The sequence below is a fragment of the Chroicocephalus ridibundus genome, chromosome 2, assembly GCF_963924245.1.
Source record: "Chroicocephalus ridibundus chromosome 2, bChrRid1.1, whole genome shotgun sequence".
Lineage (NCBI taxonomy): Eukaryota > Metazoa > Chordata > Aves > Charadriiformes > Laridae > Chroicocephalus > Chroicocephalus ridibundus.
The window spans coordinates 147,517,544-147,535,813 of record NC_086285.1 but is presented as its reverse complement, the minus strand read 5'-3'; the positions used below and the strand labels follow the sequence as shown (position 1 = coordinate 147,535,813).

At 35.0% G+C, this 18,270-nt stretch overlaps 1 protein-coding gene across 50 annotated transcripts in view; it reads right to left on the bottom strand.

Annotated features, from left to right (window-relative positions):
* Positions 1-18,270, bottom strand: part of RIMS2 (regulating synaptic membrane exocytosis 2) — a 493,643-nt gene that overhangs the window by 216,926 nt on the left and 258,447 nt on the right. For 40 of the 50 annotated variants that reach the window (XM_063327352.1, XM_063327327.1, XM_063327332.1 and 37 more), the window contains 6 exons: positions 17,359-17,478; positions 15,438-15,537; positions 14,509-14,632; positions 9,868-9,914; positions 8,566-8,678; positions 2,862-2,909 (listed from right to left, as the gene is read on the bottom strand). In XM_063327352.1, coding sequence (XP_063183422.1) covers positions 2,862-2,909; positions 8,566-8,678; positions 9,868-9,914; positions 14,509-14,632; positions 15,438-15,537; positions 17,359-17,478 — 552 coding nt within the window. The remainder of the gene's footprint in view (positions 1-2,861; positions 2,910-8,565; positions 8,679-9,867; positions 9,915-14,508; positions 14,633-15,437; positions 15,538-17,358; positions 17,479-18,270) is intronic. The other 10 variants (XM_063327357.1, XM_063327378.1, XM_063327368.1 and 7 more) reach the window with 1 other exon arrangement.

Genomic DNA, 18,270 nt, shown 5'->3' with positions numbered 1-18,270 from the left:
CTGTCAAATTGAAGAGCTTCTAGGATATGAAGGCCAGAAAATTATGGAGGTATTTAGGCTGCCCTAATCTAGGCTTCTTTTAAAAATTTTTTTTTTAGTGGCTTCATCTTGATTTCAATAATGCCAAATGCGTGCATATATGTATTTTTATACACTATCAAATATTCTGATGTTCTGTATTAAAGCAAAAAGGATGTCTGAAATTGTTGAAGTTAGAAAAAAATCGGTGGTTTCATGTCAGCTCTGGCTCAAAAGGGGACCCCACCAAGTAAAAAAGAGGTACCGCATGGAAATCACAAATTTAAGAACAGATCGTTCCTTACAAAGATATTGCAAAGTAACCCTCTGGAAGTTAGGAAACTGCTGGTATGCTAAACTGAATCTGAAAGTTCAGGAAATAAATATGCACTTTTCCAAGTACTGCAGAGTAAGTAAAGGTTCAGGACAAGGGTGCACAGTAGGAAAAAAAGGAAATGGAGTGCTTTTCTTCCCAATAAAATAATAGTTTCTAAATCATTCAGCGATAAGAGAGCTAGAAAATGAATGAAATGACATGAAGAGAAGTGTGGCAGAGGAACTTCTGGCAGAATCTGGGACATTTATCACCAGGATCAGTTTCAGACTAACAAGTAAAGAAGATGTAAGCAAGAATAAAGATACGCATTTCCTGTTGAGAACAATGAAACAAATAGGTATAAACAGAAATGTTTGGAGATCCTCATTCTTGTAGGGAATTCTACAGACACAGCTATACCACAGCCCACAAAGTAACGTATACTGCCTGACAACCATAAACAACAGCTCAGAGCTCCAAGTTAGCTGAATTCTCATGCCGAAAAGCAACCAGAGTCCTGCACTGCTACTGGACTGCTTCTCATACCCTTGCTTAAAGATCACTGGAGAATTTCAGTTCTTCTCTACAGCCTGCGTTGTAAACATATCTTAAATTAATCCATTTTAAACTATCTGCCATCCCTACTAAAAGTGGGCAGATGGACTTTTGTTTCAGTCTAGTTGTAAAGATGCTGCCAAGGTCATAAGTTTGAGTTCTTCAGGAACTCTTGTCACAAATATTATGTTTAGCTCTGACTGTTACTGAGCTCTGCAAAAAACTGTTAGAGAGATTCACAATGACTCCACAGACATTGGGCAGAAACAAAACTGGGGCTAAAGATAATTCTTATCTACAATATCAAAAATAATCCAACCAGAGGTGAGAGAGTAAGCCTCATACACTTTCACCTCTTGCTGGATATTGTCTATCAAGCATTACACTTGTTTTATTTTCTTAAATGACTACCATAATCATTTGATCAAAGTAATATTTTCTTTTTATATTAGAGGATATTAGTCTAAGTAGAACTGAAAATTTGATGTCTATTTCTTTATTTTATATAATGTGATTAAAATAAGGAACTACTACATTATGTTACTTCTACACTACTGTATTTCATGAAACATGCAGGTTCCAGGCAAACCAGAACAATCAATTGTCATATCATTTCTGAATTTATTTTGCACATATCTAAAAAGAAAATAAATATTAGAAGACTACTTATGTCATATACAATATTTACCTTTATGAGCTACTTAACAACTTGTGGTTGAATTTGTACCCCTCTGATTTCATTACCATGAGCAGAAGTCAACTTTCTTAGTCATGCTAAAGGATGTTTTAAATTTTTAATACACAGCCAGTTTATGTCAGTGGCACATAGTAATAGGTTAACCTAAACCATTACTATCAAGACATTACTTTTTTAATCTCAATTTTTTTCTTAGAATTTTTACTTTGAATTTACATTTAAGCAGCTGTAAGGACTACTTTCAGGAAATAATATGTTGTGAAAAAAAATTGTACTTTATCAAATATGAGTCATAACCAATCCATTTCCTACAGCCTTATTTAGAATTCCTTTATAAATATATATATATGATCTGCTTTCCATTTCAATATGAAATTTAGTCATCTCATTCTGATCATTTAGATCATCCTTTACATCTTTCCTTGAGCAATTGATCAAACAAGAGAAACATTTATACAGCTCCCAGACAAAAGATTAACATCTCCATAAAGATATTTTGTAAGAAAAGCAGATAAGATTCTATTTACAAAAAACTGAAAAGCATGCAGCGAAGCAAGATAAGCACTGTAACATATTAGTAAAACCTACTTTTGCATTAATCTACAATACCTTAGGAGTTTCCTAATGAAAAAAGGCAAACAACTTGTACCTAAACAGAATTCCAAAGCTAAATAAATTGAGTAACACAACGGAAGAATTCAGAATTTTTTCAGAATTCAGAATTTTTTTATTTAAATAGAGATTTGGTCATTTTGATGTACGTTTAAAATGCAAGAACCAAGTTTCATACACAAGAAATGTGTTTCTTTAAGCAAGGTACAAATTTTTTGCCTGTCTTCCACTCAAGGCGCTACTATTACTTGGAAAATGCAAAAAAGGATGTGTTAAGTAATGACAATGACTGATTTAAAGAGACATTCATCTTTATATAATGTTCTCAAGCACAAAATTATTTATTGCTTAAACAGTACACACATTTTGTATATGGGATGCAGAGCCATCATCACTATCGAAACCTGTATGAGTTTAATATTGAGTAAACTGCAAACAAAAACTACTTGTCTCTTTAAATTTTAATTTAATATTTTAATCCCCATGCATAATTTTACAAGCTGCTCACAAGATGACATGAAACTTGTTAATATGGCTTAAAGCAACACACTAAGAATATGGGAAAACGGACTATAATGTAACGTTTTCCTACTATGCATTTTCCATAACAAACAAAAGAAAATAACACAACTTTAGTTTCTGTCAGGCAGACGAAGTCTTTACCTGAACCCTAGGAACAAAAGGCGTTGTTCTTCTACTAAGGCTTTGGCTCTGGTAAGCAAAATTAAAGAAAAAGCAATAAAACAAAACCAAAAAGGACAACACGCTGGAAACTAAAAGACCAAAAGTAAAAACAAAGACACACAACTATTACTTTAAACACAGCTTTACACCAATGACATATTTATCTAACACAAAGTATTTTAATGCAATGTACAAATTAAATCTGCAAATCTGTTACCAAATCATATCAAAATCCTGTGATGGAAATTCTGGTCTTAGGGAAGTCAGGAGGAATTTTGCCACTGATTCCCCAGGAGCAAGGATTTCACTTTACAGGTCTACAGATAACATTTACAATAGGTTTAGAAATAACATTAACAAAAGGAGCAGGTCAGCAAAGTGTGATTTAAAAGTGGGGTAGGAAACAAGTTCAGCTTGACCATCTCTTTCAGGAAGATCGTAGATGCATATTCAGAGACAGAAACAGTTCACGCACTGACAGCTTTGGTTGCTTTCTAGAGTAAAGCAAATAAAGTAAAAGGTTTTCTCTTTTCTGCAACTTTTAAAGGCAGTTCTACAAAAAGCTCTCCTAAATACTTTAAAAATGATTAAAAGAAAGTTAGGGCTATCTGGTACTAGCATTACATGGGGGAAGGTACAATCAATGTATTTCAATTCTCCAGCAATCATGACAGAAATTACACACATTATATACAGAAAACCCTTGCATGAAATGCGATCTAGAGCATTTTTGCAAACTTAGTAGTTGTACTACACACATAGATGCACTTGTAACTCTTATTTTTGTGATGTAACACTCCAGACCACATGCAACCTTGTGCCTTCCAGTGGCTCATCAAGACTACATTGGTACAGGCAACACTCCTAAATTCCTGGACTAGCTACAAACTCCAACCACTCTCCATCTTCAGCTTAGGGAGACAGCCAATGGAGTGGCACAGAACGGGTACAGAGGATGGGGAATGGACAGGAACAGGAGCACGTGTTGGCCCTCAGAGGGCCAGTGAGGGAGGGAACAGGAGCATGGGGGTACGTCACAACATCCACAGCAATCTGACAGACGAATCTCCTTTACTTTCCTCCCTGCTCAGTTTTCCTGAGATTACTGATCTATTTCAAAGGGATGGGAAGAAGCTACTACTCAATATTCACTTCCCTGAGAAATGTGCCCAAAGAAAGGAGACAGGCAGTATGATGATGGTTCTGTCACCCTCCTTGCTTACTTGGCATGCACAGATGCTGAAGAAATCTGTTCCACAAAATCTATGAAGTAATCTGTTCTCACACCAAAGCAAGAGGATATATAAAAAAAATTGACAGTATGGATCACAGGTTTTGTCTGATGTGCTCCTGTGCTCTGCGAGGTGCAGCAGCTGCACACTGCCCCCCCCACCTCGCACAGGCAGTACTGCATAGCCCAATGTATGGGTGCCAGAATATGTGACCTACTCACGTACAATAAAAGTAGAGCTTCAGCTTGCTTCTGCACCATATTACAAGAGAAATACAGATATTCCAGAATATCGCAATCCTAAAAGGGATAGAATATCTCCACCTATGCACCGAGGACCCTCACCTGCCGTAGTCTGCCTTGGAAATGGAGGGCAAAAGGCACATTGTGTGCACTACCGAGAACTTTCCAGGCTTTGATGTTAGAGCAACAGCAATGTAAATGTAGAGGTAAAAAGAGGAGAAAAGAAAGGGGAAAAGGAAAAGGTGAAAGGGGGAAGGGGAGCATGTCTCATACTTAACCTCAACCCCCCAGTATGCCGACATATTCTGTCCTTCACAATGTACAACATCCAGTTTATAATATGCTACAGATAATACAACTATAATTAATATACCTGTATATTCATTGCTTTATAAACTGAATATGTATCGAAAATCTACTGAAGTGGTTCTGGGGTTCAGCTGTACAAGGAAATAGATTAATTTTATAAATGAATCCCTTTTCTGTTAGAATTTCCACCAGTACAAAAATGAAATATTGTAATTTTATACCTGTATCCATTTAGACATTCTTCTAGTCACGTTATCAGCCTCTAAACCTAACTATTGCAAAAGCATTCCAAGTCATACTTTTCATGCAGTATTGAAAAAGTAGCCAGAATGCTGTAATGAAGCAAAGAGCACCAACACACAAAGAATACTGACTTTTTCAAAATTATATTAAAGGAAAAAACAAATCAGTGAAAAAACACAGAAACAGGAACCAGACAAAGCAAATAATAATAAAACAATAATTGCAATAATAGTCAGATATGTCCCTGAAAGAACAATGTGGATCAAAAAAGCCATAAAATAAACTGCACAGAATACACGCAGAACACAGATAAAATATTTATATACCTTAGTAAATTATAATACACAATAGTTTACTGTAGCTGCACACAATTTGTTTGTTTAAATATGTATTTGGGCATAATAATTATTAATGGAAAGATTTCCTAGCTATGTGAGATGGTTTGCTTCATGGGAAATCCTATATAGCCTGCTGTGGACTGTCACCGTAACTTCAACAGAAGAAAACAGACCAATGTCAACACAAAGGAAAACATGGAAGACTGAACACACAACATCCCTGAATAATGGAGAGGTGTCACTGCAGCTAAACTGCGACCATACTGAACATAAAGAAATACGTTCCAAAACACTATTAATATATAAACCCTTGAAGGATCTGTAGCGCTGTCTGAATAAGGATGCATCTATCCAAGTATTTATTCAATTACTTCAGACCTCCACCCGAACTGTAGGTATCTCCACGTCTGCCCACAACTCCTGTATTTCACAACCTATTACACACAGCTGCCCTAACAACGGCCCATCAGGACTACATGGTATTTTCCAAAAGTACCAAAAATACAGGAAACACCTCCAAAATCTTACCTATCATCCATTCCCTCAGACTCATCACAGCTGTCTGAATAATCCACCATCACCCAGAACATCAACTGACCACTTCCACAAAGAACAGCAGCATCTGCTGCCCGGGCTCTGCAGTTGTTCTCCTGCCTAGGTACTCACCATAAAGAGCACATCCCCAACTACATTGGAATTTAGTATTTCCTTCCATTCCATCTTACTCAGCTATTTGGAACAAATGAGTGTTCACCAACTGTTCTATCAGAAAAGAGATGATTAAAATACAGAAGCTCATCCATTTTTTAGTGTTCAAACTAAAATATTTTTTGGAACTTCAGAACATTTTTAAAATTCATTTTTTTCTCTATTACTTCACCTTTGCTAAAGGTTCAAAATTAGAAAATCTCGCAGTCCATTCTAATTTTTCAAAACATCTCCAACTCTATAAAGAGGGGTTTTTTCCACTGACTCTTCCAAAATTTCAAAACTTTAAAAAGTTATGAGAAACCAAAATTTTAAAAAGTGAAGGAGAAACTATTCACTGCACTACCTTCAAGACACATAAAATGCCAAATTTGAAAAGTCAAAAAAATTGTGATTTTTCAAAAGTAACTTAAAGTATCAGATCAAAAAGACACTACAGATATTTACTAGTTTGAAAAAAACTCTTCCTGTAGAATACTTCAGTTCTCTTAAAGTCGTCTTTTTCTAAAGATATATTTTAGTCTACACATTGTAATGTGCCCAGTTAGGTGCCACGTTGCTATCTATCCAAACCATCTTCAGACATTGTGACAACCACCCTTCCTCACAAAGTAAAAGATTTAGCACTAGCCTCCCAAAGCCTTAAGGCAACAGCAGCAGGAGCTGGCTCGTGCCATTAACACGACAACATGAAATACAGCTATTTACAACTTTTCTTTAGCTGGTGAGGTAAGATAGGTGTCCAAATTTTGAATCGTCTACTAATGTTAGGTTTCTACATTGGGACTTTAATTTAGAGAGTTACTGAGCTCTTCTGACCTCACTGTCAGTCAACTGGAGCTGTGCATTCTCAGCTATCCGCTGCTCACTGAGGGAAACAAGGATACTGTGTAGTAGGGATTACTGTATATGATTGCATACAGTATATAAGGGAATACAAAGAGGACAAACACAAGAAAGATCTTTAAATGTCTCCTAACATTATTTGTTTTCCTTAGATGGAAAGAAATACTATCAACTTATTAATAAAGGCATGTACATCTTGAAACAAACAAAAAATAATTAAAAATAGGAATGATGCCTTCTTGAGTTAAACACTGAATTTATATGCCAGTCTGAGAAATAAAACCTTGAAATCTGTTATTCTTAGTAAATTAGAATACACCTCTAAATCTCCTGATACTATTCTTATTCATCTCAAACTGCAATATCCTATCAAACCACAAAATCAACAGACTTACTCACTTTACTAATAAATCCTAATCTTAAACTCCTGAATACTTTGTTTCCAAAACTGAGAAAGTGAGGAAGTCAGTTCTGTGTGGTTCCTATTTGGGTCATCGTTCCGCAGTCTCTGTGCACTGGATGTCTGAGCACCTAACTCTGGATCTTGAATTTCGTGCTGGGAGCTAGGAATCAAAGCTTTCTGACAGCCTAATCTCTTATGAGATTTAGCCATAATAGATGTCTTTCCTCCCTGTTTCCACTATCAACAATTTTTGCTGTTTTATAAAACTAAATTGGTTCTCAGAAACCTCAATCTGTGTATTATGACAGTTCATGTCCATGTTGCCTTGTCATTGTAATTGCAGGGCAAAGCATTCTGCACTCTATAGTCAAGATTTCTAGTTTTCTATTTATCAAAAGAATTGAGTCTTTCAAAGTAGTAAAGTACAAAAGTTACAGAAAATTAAAAATTATGTAGTATAGATGGCTGGTCTGATGAGCAAAACAAATGAAGTCTCATGCATTGCAAATGGAGCCAACATGGCTGCTGAACAGACAGAAAAATATTTCTTCCTCTCCTCTATCAATACTATTAACCATTTCTATGAAACCTATACACCGTCTGCTTAGATTTGTGCATATTTTTATGGTGCACTCATTATCTTAACACAAACAACTTGGAAGAAATATGAATGTGACATTTTCAAACTTGTTTAACACCAGTTTTGCACTGCTTCCATTTGATTCAACGTGTATCAGGCCACAACTGAGCACTTTTGAAAAATCACACTTTGGAGTTGTAAATGACAGAGAAAGGCATACAAAACCCAAGTTCTTCAGTTTAGTACAAAAAATTACCCTTTTAAAGAAAACATTCAGGTAATGAACTTTGTTCTCAATCAGAGCGAAGAACAAAAGTAAGCAACACTGGTACAAAGAGTAAACAGTCAAAGGGGTATCTGGGGAAAGGTATATATGAACGCTAGTGCATAAGAAATAGGTAATATTAATGTCCAAGCACACATGTAATAAAATCTACCAACTGTACATGTAAGTGTTACAGTTGAAAAGTGTGTACACTCAACGGCACAAACATAACCGGAGGCCAAGATTAGGCCTTTATGAAAATTTGAGTCTACCAGTCTAGCTTACTAGGTATATATACATACATATATGTATAATTCAACATATAGAAAATTTACAAAAGCTAATAAAATGGCATGTCCTTATGAAACTGCTCTGCCTACACTGAGATATCTAGCATTAACAAAAAAATTTAGCTAGTTTAACAAGAAATTTATGTTAGAGGTAGCTTGCGCTCCGCAGTGAGAGTTGTATATGCTGCAAAAAGCACAACACAAATATTAATGAAATGTTTACATACTGAAAGTTGTCCAGACAAGAACTGTGGAACATCCCTTAACATGCCAGGACTCATAGGAGAAGTCACTGAAATAGAAGGTCGGTCCATTTTTTGAGATTCAAATGAACTAGAACCTGCAATTATAAATAAAAATACTTTTAAATAGTAGCACTTATGCATTTTTCTTTACAGAAAAATTGTACAAATATAACCAAACATACAATAAAGTTGTGATAAATATCACATTTATATCTATTCAAAATTACAAAATAATGATACTCAATTTTTGGTGATCAGATGCAATCAAAAGCTTTTCAAGCTTATTCTAGCTGCAAAATGTCATCTGAAGCATATAGAATAAAAAATATTTCTGACTGTAATTATGTCAGTAAGTCGAAGGCCCAAAATTCCTAAATAGTCAAGTTACTTTTCCCATTGACTATTTTACTGCGGCCAAAGGAATTCAGTCTTCTGAAGGGCACATATTATCTTGTACAATCAGATCAATTTTTAATTAATTTTTACAGAAACATCAAGATGCATGTAATGTTTTTTGTGCATTTTATTTCAAATCTATAAGGTCTGCAAACTGTCAAGAGCACAAGTTTTGACACATAGAGCAAAAATGAAGTCTTTTTATAAATACAAAAGACATTCCACATCTCACAAAACATAAAATGGATTTTATTTTAAGACTTGGCTAATCAGTGAAAAGTTATTGAAGGAGTTTTTCATATTATTATAATCAAGTTTATGCCACCACATTTATTCATGGCTTCCATTATAAGAGAGTTCTAAAATAATGACAAAAAATAACTCCAGGCTGAAATCCATCTTATCAGATCTAAGCCAAAGAACAATTTCTTTTTCCCCACATGAAATACTGCTTTTGCTGATTCAAAGAGTGCTGCATATTTCTAATAAAGAAGAAGTATTCTGATTTCAAAGTGTCTATCTCTCAGGTTGTAAATAAAGATAATTTCATCCCCATTTTTAGTTTATAAGGTCCAACTGAAATGCAAATCAACAAAACAGGAAATTAAAAATTACTATGAATGTTCTTGTACATTAGTTAGAATTATGCTTTTCTCTTCAATCAAAAATATACTAAGCTTATAACCAATTGTCAAACAAATCAAAATATCCTGACTTCTGATAGTTTATTATTAAACAAAAGTAGATAGATAATACAGTAAGATGACATATCGAGACAAATACGGACAAAGAGACAAGAGCTATGCTGACTGTAGATGACATTTTTCAATCTATTTGTGCTTACATAAAAGAGAGAGAAGATTTTCCTACCCCACAATTGAAACTTACTGGACTCCAGCTGTGCATGTGTGCTGTCAGGTATTCTGGGAATGTCCCTGAAATCAGGAAAAGTAAGACAGGCTGATCCTTTATATAACAAGCATATTCAAAGTTCAGTTACACTATAAAACTTCTCAAGCCACCATGGAATGCCTCAGGAAAGGCGTATGTTCTGCTTCAGCCACAGAGAAGATTCACCTTTTATCCAGTATAAATAATTTCAGTGGCAAATTAAAGCCTAGAGAACAAGTGGTTCGGTGAATGCAGGAGAGAGGCTGCACAATCACAAATTAAATAATTCAGTAAATAAAAAAAACAGAACAATCTCAGAGTTAATAACAGACAAAAACTGTGAGTAGTAGACTTTATTATGACATTATACATTAATTCAATTTATTGGACCCTCACTCAAACATACTACACTGCCAGTAATGGCTATCCTACTACGTCCTTTAGTGTCCTTGAACCCCAAATTTGGACAATCTTACCTTTTCCATGACTCGATACGGTGAGCAATTTCATTTGGCAAAATTGCATACTTGCATATACACGAGTGGTTGCATCACCTGTACTAAATTGTGTGTACAGCTATGGAATTTTAAAGCACTCAGTCCCAATACCTAAGTACCTCATTACGCCCACCCACCCCCCAGAGAAACATATCCTTCCTATGAGGGGCAAACATTACTGTATGCTAATAAAAACTATCAATATGCTAATAAATCATTTTGGAGGTATTTGAGCAAACCTAAGCAAGTTGAAAAGCTTCAGCTCTGAGTCACAGCAAGAACAATATTTAAAATCATGGTGTGTGTTTCAGTGCAGCTGGTTTCTCCAAAGCTACATTTGGTGTCACTGGGGCGGCCTCTGCGAGGAGAGGCCGGGGCTGCCCCATGCTGGACACCGCTGGTTCCAGCCGGCCCCAGTGGCCCCACCGCAGGGCTCAGCTGAGCCCATCAGCAAAAAAGGTGGTGCCTCTGTGATAGCATGTTTAAGAAAGGGTAAAAAACCCTGTGCAGCAGCTGTGAGAGAGAAGAGTGAGAAAAAAAAACCCATGAGATCCCTGCAGATACCCAGGTCAGGTCAGGGCAGGGCGGGGGGGGGAGGAGGAGGAGGAGTGACCGTGACCCCCATTCCCCATCCCCGTGCACAGCTTGGCCGGGAGGGCAGGCAGAAGAGCCAGGAACAAAGAAGGGAATTTGAGCTTGGGATGAAGAGAGGTGAGGGGAAGGTGGTTTTAGTTTTGGTTTTATTTCTCCCTATCCTAGTCTCTTATTAATTCCTAATAAACTAAATTAATCTTCCCTAAATTGAATCTGTTTTGCCCATGACGGTAATTGCTGAGTGATCTCTTCACCCTTATCTTGACCCATGAGCTTTTCTGTTTTTTTTTCTCTCCCTGTCCTGCTGAGGGAAGGGAGAGAGCAGTTGGGTGGGCTCTCGATGGCCAGGTAAGTCAACCCACCACAAAGGTATATGAAAAGGAAGGGAAAGTTAAAAATGCTTTCAGTGATATTTACTGTCTCATGCAATGAGAACAAGAGTCTGTACTATATGTAAATAACATTTATCTAGTTACTTTTTGGTATACCATTTCCAAACATTTTACAGACTCACTAGAAAGGTAGCTTTAGTGAGCAGATGGAGGAAACTTTCCAAGTGAACTGATGCACAGTACTTGATAATTCAACTGAATCAGAAGGCATGCGGCTGCTGTAACTGCATTACTCTACTCAGAAATACGCTCCCAGGCCTAACCTGTAGTTTCAAAAAATTATTTTTATCATATGAGATGAGAAGAAAACTTTGAAAACATTTATCACTGTGAATAGATTGAATATGAATTTTCTATAGATAGCTGAAACAATAAACTTGAAAGCTTTGAACACTATCATTTATGTTACTAAAGCATACAGATCCCAGTATTTCACAGCAGTGTGAATGATATTTCTTACAAGGAACTCTCACTGAGATAAAGCAGAAGTAGTTTTAGGCATCTCTACATTTTAAGATATGCAAGTAGATTATATAGAATAATTAATAAAACACAACACATCATTCCTTCCAATTTCAAAACAGAAGAAACTATGAAATTAACATGCATTTTAAAATAACTATTTCTGAGAATTAGAAAGCAGAAAATAGATAAGTTCTTTTATATAAGAGACAGCTAGCTCACACTGAATAGAAACTTGACCGTTAATTTTTATTTTAAGATAGAAAAAGGGATAAATTGCATGCCAAAATGGTATGACTTTGTTTTAAGGAGCTTTCTGTTTTATCTTCCTTTATCAGTTTAGCTGTCATCTTCAGTTTTCATAGCAGACCGCCCACAATAAAATGATGAAGAAATAACAATTGTGTTTACTGGAATTTGTTTTTGTATTCAGAATATCAGGATGTGACAACAAGTTCTCTTTCTTAGTTAATTGGCAGTAACTTTCTGAAGATTTCTGGCATGAGTTAGTGCGTTGCCATGAGACCATCAAGAGACTCTATAAGTAATAGGATATACCTCAAGGCAAAAGTGAAATCCTTTAAGTGGGCATCAATTATTCTAACTGAAATAATCATCACTTCTGACATCTGGTAAATCTGAACTTTTAATGATTTTAAATACATTGAAACTTTATTCCCTGGGGCAGAACACAGACCTATGGTGTTATATTTCCTTCAGCAAGCATAAGATACCAATTTCTGTAGTCCATTTAATTATGACCTGAAATCTCCTAAACTGAGAGGATAATATGGTCTTTTCAGTTCATCAGCGCAAGTCTCATGAAAAACATTTATGAAGTCATATCATCAATATCGAAATCCAAAGAGTTACATACATCTAACCAGAATCTAAAATCTTACCAACTTACAGAAAGTATTCATCACTGAGACTTCGGTTATAAACATTTAGACTAGTAACTGGCGTTTTGGAGGTGAAAACCTTCTTTTACAACTACTGCAAAAAGACACGGGGAATCAAGTACACAGAACAACCTTTTTAGGCCTGATCTGGCTCAGTTCTTCAGACTATGTGGCAAGCAGTTAATGCTGAAGAAGGTATCTTGAGAGCCCACATCACTTTAAGGAATTCTAGATGAGCTGCTCTAGTGACTGCAAGTGGAGCACATAGTAACATAACAGAAGACATGATGATAAGGAAGGTAAACACAGACAGTAAATATAAAAGCAGAAGAAAGAATACAGGAGGTTTTGAAAAATGAAGAATAAAATACAGAAAGAGAAAAAAAATTGAATATTTTCATGATGTGAGCAGTTCCTTGAAACCTTTGCTGAAAACTTCTGTTTGAGAAACACTATGAAATATCTTTCACCTGTATGAAATTAATTTGAAACCTCCTTTTCTGAGACAATATTCTACTTGTAATGCAGTCTGTCCCTTAGCATTACTATTACACCTATAACTCTCAAGTTATACAAAGGTTTTTAAGAATAGGACAGATGATAAAGCCTTTACCCTAAAGGGGTTGCAATTCAGTATGTATTTAGGAGAAAACCTCTCATCTCACTGAAAAGATAAAGCAGGTTTTGTTATTATCATCAGGTTTGTTTAAAATTGTCAAACCAAATTAAGTTCCTACACATTAAGCTCCTGATGTGTCAAACACATTAAGTTCCTATTATAGCTGAACCAATAACAAATTATCCTCACTGAAGTTCCATCCTCAAATGATATGGTTCTAGATTTTTTTTAATACTTCTTGATTTTTAGTTGTTATGTTACCCATGTTTCTTGTATAAAGGTAAGATAATTGTGTGCATCTTAAACAAAACAATGGGATAAATAGATTTATTAATATATAATTATAGAATCATAGAACAGCCCAGGTTGGAAGGGATCTTGAAAGACCATCTGGTCCAACCTCACATGGAAAAGGGAGTCTAGATAAGATTACCTAGCACCCTGTCCTGTTCCATCATATATATCATAATAAATTCTGTGGGGCAAAAGAGAAAATTCTTAACAACTGTAGGCATCTTCAAATTCAGTGATAAACATCCCTCTCTTCACAGCCCTGGTGTGACCAGCTTTGGAGCTTCCCATGGAGTAGTAAAAAAGGGATGGATGTGACTGTAGGCTGTAGGAACTTGGAAGAAAAAGAACAGGTGAAGAAGGGGAAGTATTCACAGTCTAATATAACAACACTACTATAAACGCCCTATTGCTATGCAAGAAAAATTTAAGTTTAGACATTGAGAGACAGGTCTGAAAGTAAAGAAAATGGGGCAGTGTAAAGCACCAAAGAAAAGGTCCCACATAGTGCTAATTCATTCAGATATGTTCTGTATTAGATAACAAGAAATAATTTAATAGATTTCACAGATTAAGATGATGAGAAGGTGGATTTGAGACTTTCCAAAGCATATTGATTATTTCATTAGCATACTGTATTTTGGACAAAACTCTACACTGCAGACTTTCAGTAAATAGACCAAATATGAATATATAATTTTATATATATTATATAAAAATGAGAATGGAGAAGTAAAAACCAAGAGGGAAGAATTACAACAATAAAGAGTATAACCACAGTTTCAGAGCCACTATAGGCTGGATCACCAGTTAACCACAGAAAGGAACCTATTTTTGACCATATTAGCATATTTAATACAAACATTTACGAACTTACTTACCCTATTGGTCTTGAAACAACAAGCTCCACTTGTGGCTCAGGTTTGGATTCTAAAATGATGTTATACACCTCCTCAAATGTGGCTCCTTGTAGTAGCCTTCCATTCCATTCTAATACTTCATCACCTATAATTTCAGTAATAACATTCTGCTTAGGAAGTCTGCTGTGGACTGTACTTACAATGACAATTGAAGCCATTCTACTGTCAGTTTACCGCATTGTGAAACCTGTGTTGTAGAACAAGTTTGAAGTTTTTCCTACAGTAAAATCCTAGTATTAAAGGTTTTCTGCAGCTCAGCTTCAAATACGTGAAGTTGAGTGAAACAATAATATCAAGCAGGTCGCCTATTAAATAAGATATAGCTCTTACTCGCTTTGGCAGCTGTGGCTTACAGAAATCTCAACGTGCTCTTTAGAAAATGCAGATCTTTAAAACAGCATATTTCATCAACTTACTATCTTGAAGATCCATTTACCTCTGCAAGTTTAGTATTTAAGGTTCAGACAGCTCTTATGTTAATAGTTAGTATTTCTTGCACATTCTCCAATCTAGCAATCCATTGTTTGCATGTTGGGATAGAAGCAGTTTCTTAGCCGAGCTGGTTCTGTTCACATATTCGTAATAGCTTGGTTTGGTCTAAATTAATATACTCCACAAAATGACTGGGCAGGGCATCAGTGGAATATTATTTTGAGTGTAAAATCATTACTCTATGAATAAAAATATTAAAATATGATTTTGAAGAACATGAGAATTTATATATTTCATAAAAGTAGCAATTTCAATAATCTAGTAATTGAACATCAGCTTGAATTCTGCAGTAGTTCATCACACCTATTTAACATAATTTCACATCTAATTAAACTTGGTCGCTTGTTATCACCTTCAGAAAAGCAATTCAGCAGTTTAGATCTATAGCAGATACATACCTGGTCTAAGATGCCCCACTGTATCAGCTAAGCTTCCTTTTTTAACTTTGGTGATAAATGCGCAGAGTCGACCTGATTCAGTCATCTTTCCTCCTACTACCTGTTTCAAAGAGGAAGTATTTTCATAGAATGAAAATTATTTTAAATGACTTCAATGTTCTGGCAACAGAAAGAATTCAATTATTTCCTTGTTTTATGTAGCCCAGATAAGACAGATACACTTGAGAAAAACACCACAGTCTGTTGGTTATGACAGGTTATGTTTGTACCTATTCTGTCTATTTGTGTAATTTAAACACAGTGCAAATACAGAATGCTACAGCTTTTAAACTTTAGCAAATATGTGCATAGTATTTCACTGTATTATAAATTACCACCCAAAAAAAGTAAGGTATTAGACTGCTTACTTCAATACTTTTTAACTGAAAACAGATATACTAATGTAACAGAACTCACGATGTCCACACTAAGCATCAAACACCTCAATTAATCACATTCACTTTGGCTGGGCAAGTCAGATGAAAATACTTATACTGAAGATTTCTCTACAGGAAACTTCAACAGGTTTGAACTTAATATTTACCTTAGAATTAGGAGATTCGCATATCAGAATCGGTTACAACTGCATAATCTTCAAATTCTTAAGGTTTCTTAATAGTCTTCATATTGGGATTTAAAATCCAGTTTAGGTTACTTTCAGTAATGTAAATATTTGAAAATTCAGCTCAGGAATAACTAACTGCTGAAAATCACTCTTTTCAGATGCCTATAGAGATCAAAAAGTAGCTACTCTTGAATCTAAACTATTCATGAATGTCAGTGAAGAGGTCACCCTTATAACAGAAGATTTTAGAATTTTAAACATAGAAGTTTAAACAAAAAGTACTTAAGAGTGGCACTGTTAGTTTCTTCTCTTGCATTTTCTGACATTAAAACAGTAATATACATACCAAAAGCGATCCTCAACTGGCTTCTCCACTGACTTCAAAATAAAACCATTTGTCAGTTAAATAAAAAACTGAAAAAATTCCAAAGCATGTCAGTATATAAGTAACCACACTGATTTAATCCCTATACAGAGTGTATGACTATAACCTTATCTGTGTACCCAAAGTGGAGTCAGTGTCATGCTAAATAGAGAACGGAGAATTAATCAAACTTCTTAATGATTTCTCACAACAAGGATGTTGAATCAAAATAAATACATGATTGTTTCCTTTACTGTGTATAATTCATTCTCATTCTTGTACTGGTATTGCTGGAACTTCAAATAATATCACACAAAAAATGAGATCAACATACGAGCTAGAAATAGTTTCATAATATGTTCAAAGAGTAGGGCATCATTAAAAAGATTCAAACACATTACTTTGTGATGATATAAAACAAATATTAAATAATTTTCTGTCTTGTGTATTTAAAATATAGCAAATCAAACAATCAGAAGGTAAAAAAAAACGGAACCAGGCTCTTCCATTGGCAGACTCTGCTCTGGATTGAAATTTCATTAACTTCCAGATGTCCCCTCTGTCTTCAAAAGAGGTAGTTTATTTTTCACATTTCTCCCCTCTTTTGGGGAACTGAAGTTATACCATGGTGCAATCCTTAATACTGAAGAAAGCGGACAGGGCTTGGCTTGCCCAGCAAGGATGCAATTAGTACCTCGCAGAGCAGACATTCTCAGCAAACTTGTGAAAACATGTCTAGTCTTTCAGAAAAATACAATTTTTTGAGCCTGTCAGGGACCCTGTAAAATTACTCTTGGTAATTAATATGAAATGTCTCTATATTTTAATTTTGAGAATGATAAGACATTATAGATATCGGTATGCATACACTATATAATATGAGAATACCTTCATTATAAAGGTAGCTAGTTTAACTGAAAGAGTTGTTAGTTCCAAAATTATTCATTACCAACCTTCAATCCAAGCATTGCTCCCGAGTCTCTAGGCACACTGCCATCTTTTAGTCGCTTATTTAACAAAATCCGACCAATGAGACGATCGCCGTCTTTGGATGGTTGCCAAGTTACAGGATGCTATCATATGGTGTTAATGGAAAATATAGTGAATAGGATTTTAAATAAAAATATTTCAGTAATACTTTTCATTTCCTGATATAGTTCAAAAATGCCATGAAAGTATTATGATTACACCAATATTTAATGCAATAGAATGACAGAAAACTGTGCTGGAAAATATTTATCTGGCTATATCGTCCATCACAATTTATGTCTAACATTTAATAACATTATCTATTTTACTAAATCCAATTTGTAGATATATCGAATGATCTTTACACCTTGATTAGACAGATACAGACAACTATACATAGTTATCTACACACAGTGGCAATCACACCTGAGTACTGACAAAAAAAACCCCAAACTGTAGAGGTCTAGTATAAGAGGAATACTGAAAAAGAAGTTTAACTCAAAACAGAAATTTGATGTAAGACATGTTTCCCTTTTCCAGTATTCTGAACATGTCAGTTTTCTTTAAGACTGACAAACTTCTTCAGTGTTCTATTTTCTCTCAGTAGCAGTATAGTAAAAATTATAGAATACATTAAAAGGTATAGTCGTTACCCTATTTAAATGTATTGTTTCTTTCTTGGAATAATTACTTCACATATGCAGCATAGTCACAGTGAACGTTATTATTCCATTAGTATACATGGGCACAGTTATACTTGTATATTGGCAAAATTAATAAAATTTTAACATTTTATTTTGTGTAATCATAACACTTTTTCACTGAAAAATACTATTTCATGCTCTATTTCATGCAAAATTAGCAGGCACAGACAAATCTGCTCCCATTACAACTAA